General features: G+C 41.0%; 1 protein-coding gene across 1 annotated transcript; it reads left to right on the top strand.

The window, feature by feature from the left end:
• Window positions 1-1,298: 1,298 nt before the first annotated feature.
• On the top strand, window positions 1,299-8,514 carry hnf4g (hepatocyte nuclear factor 4, gamma; the record flags this gene model as incomplete). The annotated part of the gene is made up of 11 exons (XM_079292422.1): window positions 1,299-1,428; window positions 2,615-2,783; window positions 3,093-3,187; window positions 3,810-3,916; window positions 4,039-4,188; window positions 5,059-5,146; window positions 6,073-6,225; window positions 6,501-6,550; window positions 6,718-6,904; window positions 7,784-7,903; window positions 8,405-8,514. 11 exons carry the CDS (start codon window positions 1,299-1,301, stop codon window positions 8,512-8,514), a joined length of 1,359 nt encoding a protein of 452 aa, XP_079148548.1.
• Between the last annotated feature and the right edge of the window lie 5,137 nt (window positions 8,515-13,651).

Raw genomic sequence — 13,651 nt, 5'->3', positions numbered from 1 at the left:
GCAGTGTGTATTAACTAAGATGTCTGTTATTACTCTGTTGTGACCGGATGCCTACAGTGACAATATATAACCGCTATGCTTGCTCATATACTGGAGGTACTTTGCTGACTTGCTCACTCATTACTGATGTAGGGCATCAAATCTCCTGTGATACTGCCTCTTATCAACAGATTACCTTTAGGCCACACAATAACATTTAGTGCAATGAAACTCCCAAAGTAAATTGGGTGGGTGGAGACATTCTAACTGGTTTATGGTAGTAAATTACAGTGTTTTTACAGCATTCCTGGCTGAAAAAGGAGGCAGCTGACTGACAACTGTTTCACTTGTCTTGTTAATTTCCACTTTATATGTTCTCTGTTCAACATGCAGTTCTCGGTAAATGTGATCTGTTTTTACAGTGAGAGAGCGAGAAGCGTGAGAACTATACAGTTGTGTAAATATTACATACTGCTCTTCAGGGAGTATTCAATACTTTTACACAGCAGAAAAAGACCAAAGACACTTAAAGTGTATCATGCGGTCTAAAAATCCTCCTTCAGTACAAGTATAGATATTTACTGATATGAAGTAATAAATAATGACAGCAACATTTTCAATACATCCAATCTGAAATAAAAATGAGCCACTGGGCAATTTAAATATTCCATTAACTAAAAATAAAAGTAAAAACAGTAATGTTTCAACAGGAGTTTGGTCAGTGAGGTTAATGTCATTAGAGATAAAATGTCATATACTGTAGTTGAGTTACGTGACCAGTTAATTTTGAAATACTTAGCATGAAGTTTTATGAACTTTAATGAATGATGGTTGGGTGTCTTTATAGATTATATCTGCTGAGGTGGTGGTTACTCCACTGTTGATTAGATTAGAATGCCTGGGAAGGACACACACACACACACACGCACGCACGCACACACCTACACACACATAAACATACACCATCGCGCATGCAAATACACAAACAGAGGTTTACCAACATGCACATGAAGTGCAAAGCTGTCACCTCTATCTATCCATCCCTGTGATAAGTGGGAGAGAGAAGGACAGATAAGTAATGTGCAATAAAGTGAGAAGTCTTAGGCCTCAGCTCCTCCCCTCTCCTTGTTCCTGCCCCAATCAGATGGGATTGTAGATCTTTTATGTCAGGGATGTCCCTTGTCATGGCTGTAAGAATAAGATGAAGCAGAGACCAGCAGGTAGAGAAAAGGAGACTTAGAGACTAGAGAGTGAACTGAGAAGAGGAGAGAAGCAAAGAGAGGAAGAAGAAGTGTGAGGAAGACCAAGTTGAAAGAGGAATGAAGTATCCTCCTACTCCTCAGAGTAAATCTCTGTTAGATATGGAAGTAGCAAACTACTGTGAAGGCCTGGATCCCTCATACAGCACACTGGGCTTTGAGAATGCAGAGGTGCTCTGTGGAGGAGGAGGTAAGTGCGTGTAGCCACCCACACATGCACATACAAACACTAATTCAAGCACAAGACATCTGATTTGTAGCATGCATGTATAGTTGGACATGCTCCTTACAGAATGACAATGTAAAGACAGCACACTCCAGCTTTATAAGCACTGAAATGTGAATACATAGACTGATAAGCTGCTCACTCACACATTTACCATAATGAAGTGGGGGCCTGCAAAACGTCTGATCATGGACAGAGTATTGAGATGAGCCTTGCACTGTGTGTCTGATAAATCTGTAGCCTCGTTTAACGCGATGCTTCAGGGTTTGGGATGTGGCAGATCTGGGTGAAGAGGTAAAGTAGAACTACTGTGTTCGTTTGTAAGTTGAGAACTTAAATGATGAAGTGAAGTGAGACCAGCAGAATGCAAATTTGTTTCTATTTACACAAAAAAGGAAGGGTTTTAACATAAGCTAAACGAAGGGGAAACGGGTGTAGTCATGACATTTTAACGTCGGCATGTATACACTGATTGTGATAAATGAATTCCACAGAGAGTTAGTCGAACATTGACTCATCTCGCCTTGACACTGCCTGGTGTGGGACTGAGAGAGATGTGTGTGGGGAGATGTGATCGTGTCTGTGTTGATGCATCTCAAATTGTTACCGTCACATGCAATGATCCTGTTGTGTTCTATTCGGCATGCTTTGACTATAAATATGCAGACAATGATGATGATTATGGTTTTGATTATGGTGACGATGCTGCTGCTGCTGACAACAATAATAACGACCATGATGATTATGACAATGCTTATGGTAATGAGAAGGTGACAGTAAAAATAAAGACATCGACGGTAATGTTTAAAGGGCCTGGCGATTGAACGGCCATTTCATCTTTTTCCTGATTTATGTTGAGTTTGATGTACAAATCAAATACCAAACAAATGTCTATGCAATTATAGGAACCCCAAATAACCTCTACACTATGGAAACTACACCGAATACATTTACTACAATAGTAAGGTGCTTTAAATTTCACACGTGGTCACTTCGATATATGAAATAGTGCAGTCTGTGAACCCAGTATTAGACCATATTGAACTATGGCATTTGTACAGCAATACTTGTATTCTGTTTGTAAGTGTACTTGTGTCGTTGTAATATACAGATGTGTGAGCATGTGTCTGTGTGTTTACCTGTGTTTCAGACAGCATGCCGATAGAGCCGGGCATGTCAGTCGGTCCAGACGGGGTCAGCAGCACCTGTGCCATCTGTGGAGACAAAGCCACAGGAAAACACTATGGAGCCTCCAGCTGTGACGGCTGCAAAGGCTTCTTCAGGCGCTCCATACGCAAGAGCCATGTCTACACCTGCAGGTACAGAGAGAGAACAACTTTGTGAGACAAAATTCACACGTAAAAAACACAGCGCACTTAAAATCATGCCACGCTTACATACTTATTGTATCAGATGAAAATATGACAGTATGAGCATTCATAAGTGTACACATGAACACTATATTGTACATTTGATCAAGTGCAGATCTAACAATGACCATTAAACCGTTGATAACTTGCTGTTCAGCCCAGTCATCATGTCATGGCATGTCACATTGACTTACAGTACAGTTTGTCATGTCTTGCACTGTAAAGCTGCTTCTAAGTGCGTCCGCTTGCTGTACACAGGTTCAGCAGACAATGCATTGTGGATAAAGATAAGAGAAACCAATGTCGTTTCTGCAGACTCAACAAATGCTTCAGGGCTGGCATGAAGAAAGAAGGTAGGGAAACCTCCCTCTCTGGACAAGTAGACTCCCAACGAAACACACCTGATTTCCATGGTGTATTGTCTGTGGTAGAAGAATATATTTTAGATGTAGTTTATTTTCGTTGAGTTTAGTTACATTTGTTGTTGTTGTTTTTATTCCACTGAGACAAAGTGTAGACTTAAAACTCGTGAAACTAAAGGAGAGGCTTTCTTCAGAGAATCTCAGAGCTGCTTCAAGATGGTGGAAATTGGCTCGGCCATAAAATAAGTGATTACTTAGTGTGTGTGCGTGTGTGTGTGTGTATTTATGAGGGGTATAACCTTGGCAAGGAGCTTTATGACACCTAATCATGTGTTATTCAAACATGTTGTTCTGGATTGCAACTGGTTAACGTTTGACTCCTATGGCTGATGCCAGCCTGTGCGACTATTTTCCTGCCCCATAAGGGCTGATGTCATCGTTAACTCTTAAACTGAGTGATACCAAATTAAGCAAAATCTTGCAAACACTAAACCAAGATAGAGACATATTCCAGTTTGAAAGTTATTTGTTGTTTTTTTTTACAATAAGGGAAGTACAGGAGGTGCCGTTTCTGTTCCACACACAGTAACTTTAGCTCTCTGCTATATTTCAGCTGTACAGAACGAGCGGGATCGGATCAGCTCCCGAAGAAGCATCCCTGACACCCAAGACATGCCACCCATTACTATTTTGGCCCAAGCTGAATCACTGTCCCAACAGGTGACAATTTATTTTCATGATATTTTTATCAGGCAGCACAGTATGTGCATGATTCAAATGATGTGTACAAGGAAATCAAGGGATTGTGACCCAGGTAGCCATTGTTTTCCGTCTCCCTCCAGATCACTGCTCCACTTGGAATAGCAGACACATCGGAGCAGAAGTCAGCCACTGTCGGAGATGCATGCGATTCTATGAGACAACAGTTATTGGTGTTGGTGGAATGGGCCAAGTACATTCCTGCATTTGGAGAACTGCCACTGGATGACCAGGTAACAAGGCTTTGATGCACGATGGATCGACTTGATTACGCTATTGCTCACAGGAGTAAGTCAACCTTGTTTTAATCCCATGCCCTAAATATCAACCAAGACCTCTCGGACTTCAGTACTTTCGTTGAACATTCTGAAGTGCTGTTTTTTTTATATTGGTCGTATTTAGCTTGTTCGAGTGTGCTTACTGCTCTACGCTTCAAGTAGCGTACAATGACGCCATGAGAATACTGTTAAAGAGACCGAGATGGAGTAGTGCCAGTGAAATGTTTGTGGCTGCACGAGTCAACACTTTCCAAACAGTTTTAAGAAATTTCATGCACAAATTCATCTGTAGACTGTATGACTCTGTAAATGGGATCATACTTGTTTTAACCAACATAAGGTTTAGCACCACACGCTACCAGTCCCAGCTGTGGCGACATTGGTACAGCTGTCTCTTTGTAAGGCATTGCTAGGCCGATGTACTTTTATTGTGTGTGTCTGTCTTTTTATGTATCTGTCTGTATGGACCCCGAGTCTGAAATAAAGTCTATCTATCTATCTATCTATCTATCTATCTATCTATCTATCTATCTATCTATCTATCTATCTATCTATCTATCTATCTATCTATCTATCTATCTATCTATCTATCTAACAAATGGCTTATTCTCTTGAGGCACATTCAGTTGGGATGAAAGAAAGGTTGTCTTTAAATCAACTACATGCACTGTTCGATGAAAGAACATTAAAAGCAATAGCAATTAAGTCGAGTGTTCTAGATCTGACTACTAAATATACTGCAGTGAAAGTGCGTTCCCTCTGTGATGTATGTGAGGGCAAAGGGGGCGGCATTGTTACATTGTTTTTGTGTGTGTTTGTTCCCAGGTGAGTTTGCTCAGGGCTCATGCAGGTGAGCACCTTTTGCTTGGTGTCGCCAAAAGGTCAACGCCATTCAAGGGCTTCCTGCTTTTAGGTACGAACACACCGGGAGAACGGCATCTTATTTTAAAGCGGTGCAATCAGGCGGCTCAGCAATGTGGAGACCAATCAAATGGGTAAAACATTTTACAATAAAGGTCACAAAAATGGGAGTAGTTATAAGGAACAAGCAAGGAAGGAATCAGGAATGACCTGATCACGAATGCGTCGTTAAGGAGTAGTTCTGGCGGACTATATGTATATGTATAGTAGATCATAATGAACAGCCACTGTTACAGTCCTAACGGTAAGACAGTCATAAAGTAATGAGTTACTACTTAGCAACGACTCAGTATGATGTGCCACTTTACGTCAGGGGGGGCACACAAAGGGTGAGTCATGATCAAGTAATTCATGTTGCCCAGTGGCTGATGAGGAACAACTCATGAAGAAATATGATTGAACTGATCAACCTAATGATTCATCAATTAAGTATTTCACAATCTGGTTTCTAACCCATGATACAATCAGAGTTATTCAGAAACTATTTATTAACAATTCATCAATTATCAGGTCGTTCCTCAGTCCTGGCTGACTAACTACAAACATTTTTGGGTACTGTATTGTAAAGTGTCACAGATCAAATGTTGTGTTTGCTGAGAATGATTAACTAAAGGTTTCTATTTCTTTGTGACTTCAACCGTGTATTTGTAAACGGCATTACTCATTATCTAAACGTGTACCAACATCATACTGTAGGCAGGTCCGTCAACTACATACACTCAAGCACACACACATTGTGCATTGCTGTGTCTTAAGACACTTACCGAAACCCTTAAAAGGGCTTGAGGAAAGTCAGATTTAACTTTTCTTTCTCTCACAGCGAAGCTTATTTCCCTCAACCTTCCACACCAGCACTCTACCCCATACACACCCACATACCTCAACACGGGCACTAACCTGTGCTCACTGTGTCTGCAGGTAATGGCTGTGTGATCCACAGGAACAGTCCCGAACAAGAGATGTACAAGGTAGCCAACCGAGTGCTGGATGAGCTGGTACAGCCCTTCCAGGATATTCAAATAGACGACAACGAGTATGCAGCGCTCAAGGCTATCGTCTTCTTTGACCCGGGTAATTTAAAAAAAGGGACATTTGGGCAAAAACATTTCCCCTCAAAGTTAGGTCCAAATCCCTCTTCTTGTCTTAGTGTGACCACAACCTCTGCCCCCACCTTGTGTAACCTGTCTCCCTTTGTCTCCCCTTCACTAAATCCCCTCATTTTACCTTTATTCCCCAGTTTGACCATAATCATTATATCAATTCCACTCATATCCTCAATTGCATTCCTGATCTTTCTGTTTTTTCCTCCCCCTTCTGTCCTCCAAACCCCCCTTCCCAATCTGAAGATGCAAAGTCTTTGCGGGATCCATTGAAGATTAAGGCCATTCGTCTGCAGGTTGGTCGAGCATTTGACTCTTGTAGTTTATTGTAGAGCTTATTATCCCAGTGGATTATACTTGTAATTATACATATATACACATTTTTGAATAATATATCTATCAACTTACAAGGACAAGGGGAGGTTGCTTACGCTGATGGAGACTTGGCCCTGTGTGTGTACAGGTCCAGATGAGTCTGGAAGACTACATTAATGACCGTCAGTATGACTCCAGGGGTCGCTTTGGAGAGCTGTTACTCCTGCTGCCCACCCTGCAGAGCATCACCTGGCAGATGATCGAACAGCTTCAGTTCATTAAGCTCTGTGGGCTGGCCAAGATAGACAACCTGCTGCACGAGATGCTGCTGGGAGGTGAGACTGGGCCCATGTCTGTGCTTGTAAACCTTCAGAAAGACAAAATAGGGTGATCTTCAGCAAGACCACCAAACGCTCCACTGGCGCTATTCAGTGATAAATGTGTGGAACTGGACACACATGAAGCAATGTAAAAAACTAAAGTATACAAACTCTGCAAAGTTTCCCCAGCTATATACAATGGGTAAAAAGTTAGGGATTTTGCAGAGAGTTGGCATACTTTTATAATCCACATATACTGTATCTTAGGCAAAGCCAAAACAGACCACTTGCTATATGAGGTGCCTCTCGGTGACATCTGCAAACACAATGTGTATGTATAAGGACGTCTGTAGTTAAAGGTAGAATGCATCAAACATACAGTATTCTAAACAGGGCCATGACAGACAACTCAAGCACCAGATGAGGCGTGGAATAAAATACTCAGTCATCTCCAAAAATGTCTTTTTTCTCCATACATGCTAAAAACAACTCCAGAATATGACAACCGAACTTAGAAGACTGTGCAAAGAAAGCGCTGTGTGTGTGTTTTTATTTTTATTTTTCAGCATCCAGGAATGTGATACTTACATACTCACAATGCTGTTAAAATGCATTGTTGAGATTGTTATATTTAGTAATGTGAAACAGTTTGAAACGGAAAAAAAGCTCACCAAACGAAACAATTTAAAAATGAGGTTAGTTAGGACTGACTCGATTGCTGTAAAACATGCACACATGGCAAAACACTTTCAAAGGCAAAGAAATAAACTCAACCCACTCAATTGAATAAATTCTCCATAACATCATTTATCCAACAGAGATTGATCCAAGCTACCTATTGTTCTTTTTAGTCTGTTGATGGTTGATTATTGGGTTGTTGTGTTATGTGTTCAGGCCTTACGTCAGAGCCCACACACCTGCACCACCCAGCACACACCCAGCTGGCCCAGGACCCTTTGACTGGACACACACTGGTCATCAGCACCCTGCCTGTCGCTCACACTACACAGATAGGTAAGTGCCAGATACTCGACAACCCTGAGACACGCAGCACGGTCACACAAGCTGCATTCACCCAGACAAGCACAAACCTTCTGACACACACACAAGAAATATCAAAGCGACACTGATATATGTTTATCTCTTCACATGCAATTTCATAAAGCGTGTGCCAGATGTGTTTCCATTAACTCGGTTGAAACGAATAAATAGGCATCACAAATGTGAAAAGAATTCCATAAAAATGTAAAAATTACAAGAATTGATGAGTCTTGGCCCTATTGTATGATTTCATTCAAACATTTGGCAATATTACACAACCTAACGGCCACACGAGATTGATGGGAGCTGTATCTATGAAGTAGCAGCTGTAGATGTAACATTTCCCAAAGGCAACAGTGGATACATTTCACAGACTTGATATATACAACATGGCTTTTATTCACACAAAAACAATGTCAATTTGCAAAAATAAACAAGGTATCTCTGTCCCTGCCGCTCTCTCTCTCTCTGCAGCCTCTCCAGACACCCCCATCCCATCACCCCCTCAGGGTCCTGCCCCAGAGAAGTACAAACACTTTTCCCATCCTCTTTGTCCTCCAGCCAGCCCCTCGCCTTCCACATAGACAGATCCCTGACTTCTCCCTGCACTCTGTCAAAGAAGCGGACGTGGGCCGAGTTCCCTTGTCCCCTATCCATCATCCCAGTCATAAGATTATGAAAGCAATCCCCGCTCAGGGTCTGTGGTTAGACTTTACCCTGCTCCTTCTCCATGCGACTCCTGGTGGTGTTGCAACAACAACTAAGACGTAATTAACGCTGCTTTTAAACTTCAACGTGTCACTTTCAAATTCAGTGAACGAATGAAACACCAAGCCAGAGTTTAACAAAACATGTTTGTGGTCACCTAGAACCAATAACCTGTTTTTCAATGCAGTATCTAGATTGTACAGCATTGTTATGTCAGTAAGGCACATGCTCATAGAAATGATGACAGTGCAAAAGGTAAAGTAGATATTAGTCCGATGAAAAGATAATGCTATCTTAAACTCTGCATTATTTGAAGTGTAGCTTTGATTGACTGATGTCTTGCTTGATTTGACATTGAAGTGCAGAAAATGCCCTCTGTCCTTATGCTTCTTTACTGTGATAATCCTGATAACGTGTAAATGCATGAAATACTTTCGAATCATAAATTGCAAAGGCAACAGAAACGCAAAAAGAAAATCGTGGCTTATCGTCAACAAATTACAGCTGGCCATCAAATATAAATGAAATGCTCTGTTTTGTTCATACATTATGCATCAGTGGGGCCTATTCCACCTGCAAACTGGTCTTAGATCAGTTATCGTGTTCTAAAGAACTTCAGAGATATTGTTGCTGATTGTTAAGACTTAGATGTTATACCTAAAAACACATTGTGGGGGTATACAGAGGAAGAAACTATTTTAAAAGGTTGTGAAAAAAATTCAATATATTCTGAATTTACATGTATGCAGCAGCTGAAACATAATATAATGGGGTGCTATAGTTTGTGGTGAAGATTAACATGGCAATAATAACAATAACATTTATTTTACATAAAGACCTCTCGTTAAATGCAAAAAGAAATGTGGATAAATTGTAATATTTTAACAACTTACTGTATATATCCAAATGGATGATTGGAAATATTCACATCATCAAAGTGTCTTTCTATATTAAATTTTTAGAATCAGCTGTGTATTTTTATTTTGGTTTGTGTACATTTCTTAATTGATGCAGTATATTTATTAAAATGCAATTTTGAGTCTTCATTTGAAATTAATTGATTGAATATGTATTTTTTTAGAAATGCATGACATACATACAGTGAGAGACTCACAAAAGCCACAGTATTGCATGACACATTAGCACCCTCTTGCGGTACAAAGAGGAAATTTAACGGGGTACCAAATTTAAAGTGGGAGATAAAAAAAGAAGAGAAATTCCGTTACCACAGCCACAGCAAACCATTTCAATGGATATTGCGAGCAATAAATGGAAATTGACATTTTTTTCACATTTGATCCTGAAAGGAAAACAATAGAGACAGACAGATGATGATAAATTGACAGGGTGTATTTCAATATGGTTTCTCCAGATGCAAGAATACTGAGTGTGTTTGTCCATTACTTTCGTCATGGAAGTCATCATGCTCCCCCACGGTTCCATTGGTCAGGGGTATACAGGCTGTATCCAAAGCTTTATTGGCACACGATTGAGACTGCACTGCCGGAAGATGCTGCTCATCTAAAATCAAACTAGTTTCCCCCACCGGTCCATCTGAGAAAACACACTTTGAGACAAAGCCTAAAGCCAAACTAGATTGTAAAGGGACAATTTAAGCTGAAACTGAGCCGGGGCCAACTGTACTTTTAAATCTGTTATTTTGTCATCATTTTCTTGGGGTTTTGTATGTGTGAGCGTTTCTGTGCGGTGGATGAGACCAGGGGATAAAGCTGAGAGCTCTGATTCTCTGTATATTGTTGTGACTCAGAGAGAACACTCAGGTTATTTATGGTACAGGAGATGATGCTGTCTAGAATCAACATGACCAAATCCTCCTATCAACTTCATAATGGACAAGCTACCTGGCTTAGGTCAAAACAACACCACCCACAATGGGAGGATGTGTGCATGCATATATACTGTATGTGTGTATGCTTCTACCTGCAATGTATTTATAATCTGTGCGGGTGCATGTGTGTACACTGTGTATGTGTGTTTTTGGAAGTGTGTGCCTCTGTGTGTACCCAGGGAGCTTTAATCAAAGGGCCATAGTGAGGAGATGTGGGGGCCCGGTCTCTTTCTTTTTCCTCAGATAAAACTGTGCGTTAGCATGCCAGTCACATATCTCATCTGAGACACACCGCTCTCCTCCTCACACCTCGCCGCTGCCCACACTGACAGCACGCTATTACACACCAGCCTGACGCTCGCTCCACCTGAGGAGGGCAGCGAGAGGGGGGGGGGGGACAGATAGAGGATGGAGGAGCAAAAGATGGACAGAAATATGAAATATTTCTTTTATTACATAGTTTCATCTAAGTTTCAAGGCTGTGCTTTTCAAAATGCTTCTATAGGCTACGGGGTGATTATGTGTACTGTGTACTTTTCTCACACATTCGTTTTTAATTTTTTAATTTGTTCAAAATATTCAAATTAAATAAATACTACAAAAAATCTGAGCATTAATTAGTTGTAAGACACTTCTGAACAATAATTTACTCTCTTCTACTGAATTAAAATACATTGATCATGAAATGTATTACCGGTTATTCGTGGTTAGCTTCATTTTTGAATATATTTATTTTACCATTGTAGAGAGAGTTAAAGACAAATTGACCCGTATTGAATAAAGCTATTTCCTCTTCTCTGGTCATCCACGTAAGCATCAAATAAATGATCCATCCATCCATCCATCCCTTTTCTCCCATAACCACTAGATGGCAGTACAAGTCTGTGGTTTCACAATAGACAATTTGCCCTTTAATGGCTGTCATCAATGTACTTTGCCCTTCCTCTGTCATACTATGTCAAAATGACAACAAATGGAAAAAATAAATGTAATCAAAAAACATATTTTTTCATATTTGAATGCCATGAGCTTTACATTCTAACAATATAATGTATTTCTACAGTAATATACTGTATATCTGCAATCTATTTTTTGCCTTTGAGTTTTCTTAACAAAGATGATTTTAATGAGTGTGTTTCAGCATGTTGTAATTTACTTTTACATTGATGTTTGCAAACTGCAGGAACAGATCTTTGTCTCTAAAATAGGCAAAAAAGATTGCAAAGTCACACACGTAAGCTCAACTCTACGCCATCCAGGGGAATACTGGCAAGTCTGAAATGAATGGCATGTGTCAGCGATCCCAGATTAGAGCCGGAGATTGCAGGCTATCATTCCTCACCAGTGCATTTACCCATAATTCCCCTCTGTCTCGAACATATCCGATGATTCCTCCTCTAGGAGACAAGGTGAGGCTGTTTGAATCTCTGCCTCCAACTCTGGAATTAATTTAAGACCTCTCCTGAGTGATTTTCTGTGACTCCGTCCTGCAACAGTGTGTGTGTGTGTGTGTGTGTGTGTGTTGCATGCTAGGTTTCTGATTATACCACAGCATGGGTGAAGGGAAGAAAAATACAGTGACAGCCTCATTTCCAAAGCTGAGTTCACATAAATGAGGGATTAAAGCAAGCAAGAGGGTTAAGGCTCACCTCGGCCTTCAATAACAGCTCTCCTCCTTAAAATCACTCTCTTCCTCTCTCCATTTGAAACTTTCTGTCTCACCCCTGTGTGTGTAACCATCTTAGTCTTTCTTCGCACAGATGAAATGTTAAAGAAAAGCATACTGCACTGTTGACGACACACACAGTGATTCACATGATTCCAGGGAGCTGGGGTGTGCTCTACATCATGATGATGGGAACCAGGTTAAGGCAATGCAACTAGGGGTTAGGACCAGGCAAGGGTGTGTGTTTGTGTGTGTGTGTGTGTGTGTGTGTGTGTGTGTGTGAGTGTGTGTGTTTGGGGTGCATTAGGGAAATGAAGAGGGGTGGACCACTGATGGCTTCTGAGATGCAGACTTGTTAGAATAAAGGAATATAAAAAAGACAGCACAGAGGCGATGACAGGGTGGATGATAAGATGAGTAGTGCCGTAATGAAAATGGTCCTGTGTACCCCGAGATTACATTGGGAATGAGATTGGAGAGAGAGAGAGAGAGAAGGGGGAGAAAGAGAGAGGCTGAAGGGGGCGTACTGTTGAGGGGGGAATGGGTAAGCAGGGCGTATGAGAGGGAGTGAAAGAATGGAGAAAGATGATGAACCATGGAGAGAGTCAGCTGGAACATACATGGTACTGGTGTGAAAGGAAATAAATGAAGGAGAGGAAGGGAAGAAGGGAAGCGGTATTTCAACTCTGGACGACGCAGCCCCATTCTGAATGATAAGTGTCTCACGCGCTACGGGTTATGGGAAGTTCACACAAACAAATGACTCCCATTTGCTAGAGGCGAGGGACACAATTGAGAAAGAAGGGGCCAGAGAGTAAAGAAGGAGGGAGGGGAGAAGGAGAGAGAGAAAGGACTAAATACTAGAGCCATGAGTTCAGATAACTCCATCTGCATTGAGGAGATTCTTACCTTTATACCCTCTCGAATGGTTTCACAGGTTTGCAGCATAAACAAAATCACCTTCAATCCAAAGGACATTAGGAACCCTGTTGTGATGCACAGTAAAAGTCTTTGCTTGGTTCCTTAAATGATAGGGTGCCTATGGACCTTGGTCAATAACCCTAAATGTATTGCAAATTGTAGCGTGTAGGTGGGCTATCTTTTGCACCATAAGAGGTGATATCAAATAGTAATAAGGGTCCATGAATACTGCCCTCATTTATACACTAAGCAACATGGAATCAAAGCTAAGTGGATACCTCTCTTTGAAAATGACTTCATTAGAGTTGTTTTTAACCGGGTGACACGAAGGCCGACGAGTGCAGATTTGACTTCTTCTGAAACAAGCACCTTTTCTGGTTAAAAGGTGTGTTTTTCAGTTACATTACATGCTGAAGTGTTCTACTCAAAAGGACCCCTGCATAAGAGCATGTTGCAGACCCAAGAGCTTCAGTTTGATCAGATTGGATAAGCAAGCTGACCCATGACCCAGTTTAGGTCACGTCTTCATATTAAAAGAAAAACATTTAGCTGTGCTAGCAGCACTGCAACACCATAC

The sequence above is a fragment of the Melanostigma gelatinosum genome (assembly GCF_949748355.1).
Source record: "Melanostigma gelatinosum genome assembly, chromosome: 20".
NCBI classification, from domain to species: Eukaryota; Metazoa; Chordata; class Actinopteri; order Perciformes; family Zoarcidae; genus Melanostigma; species Melanostigma gelatinosum.
This window is presented reverse-complemented; position numbering and strand designations above follow the sequence as displayed.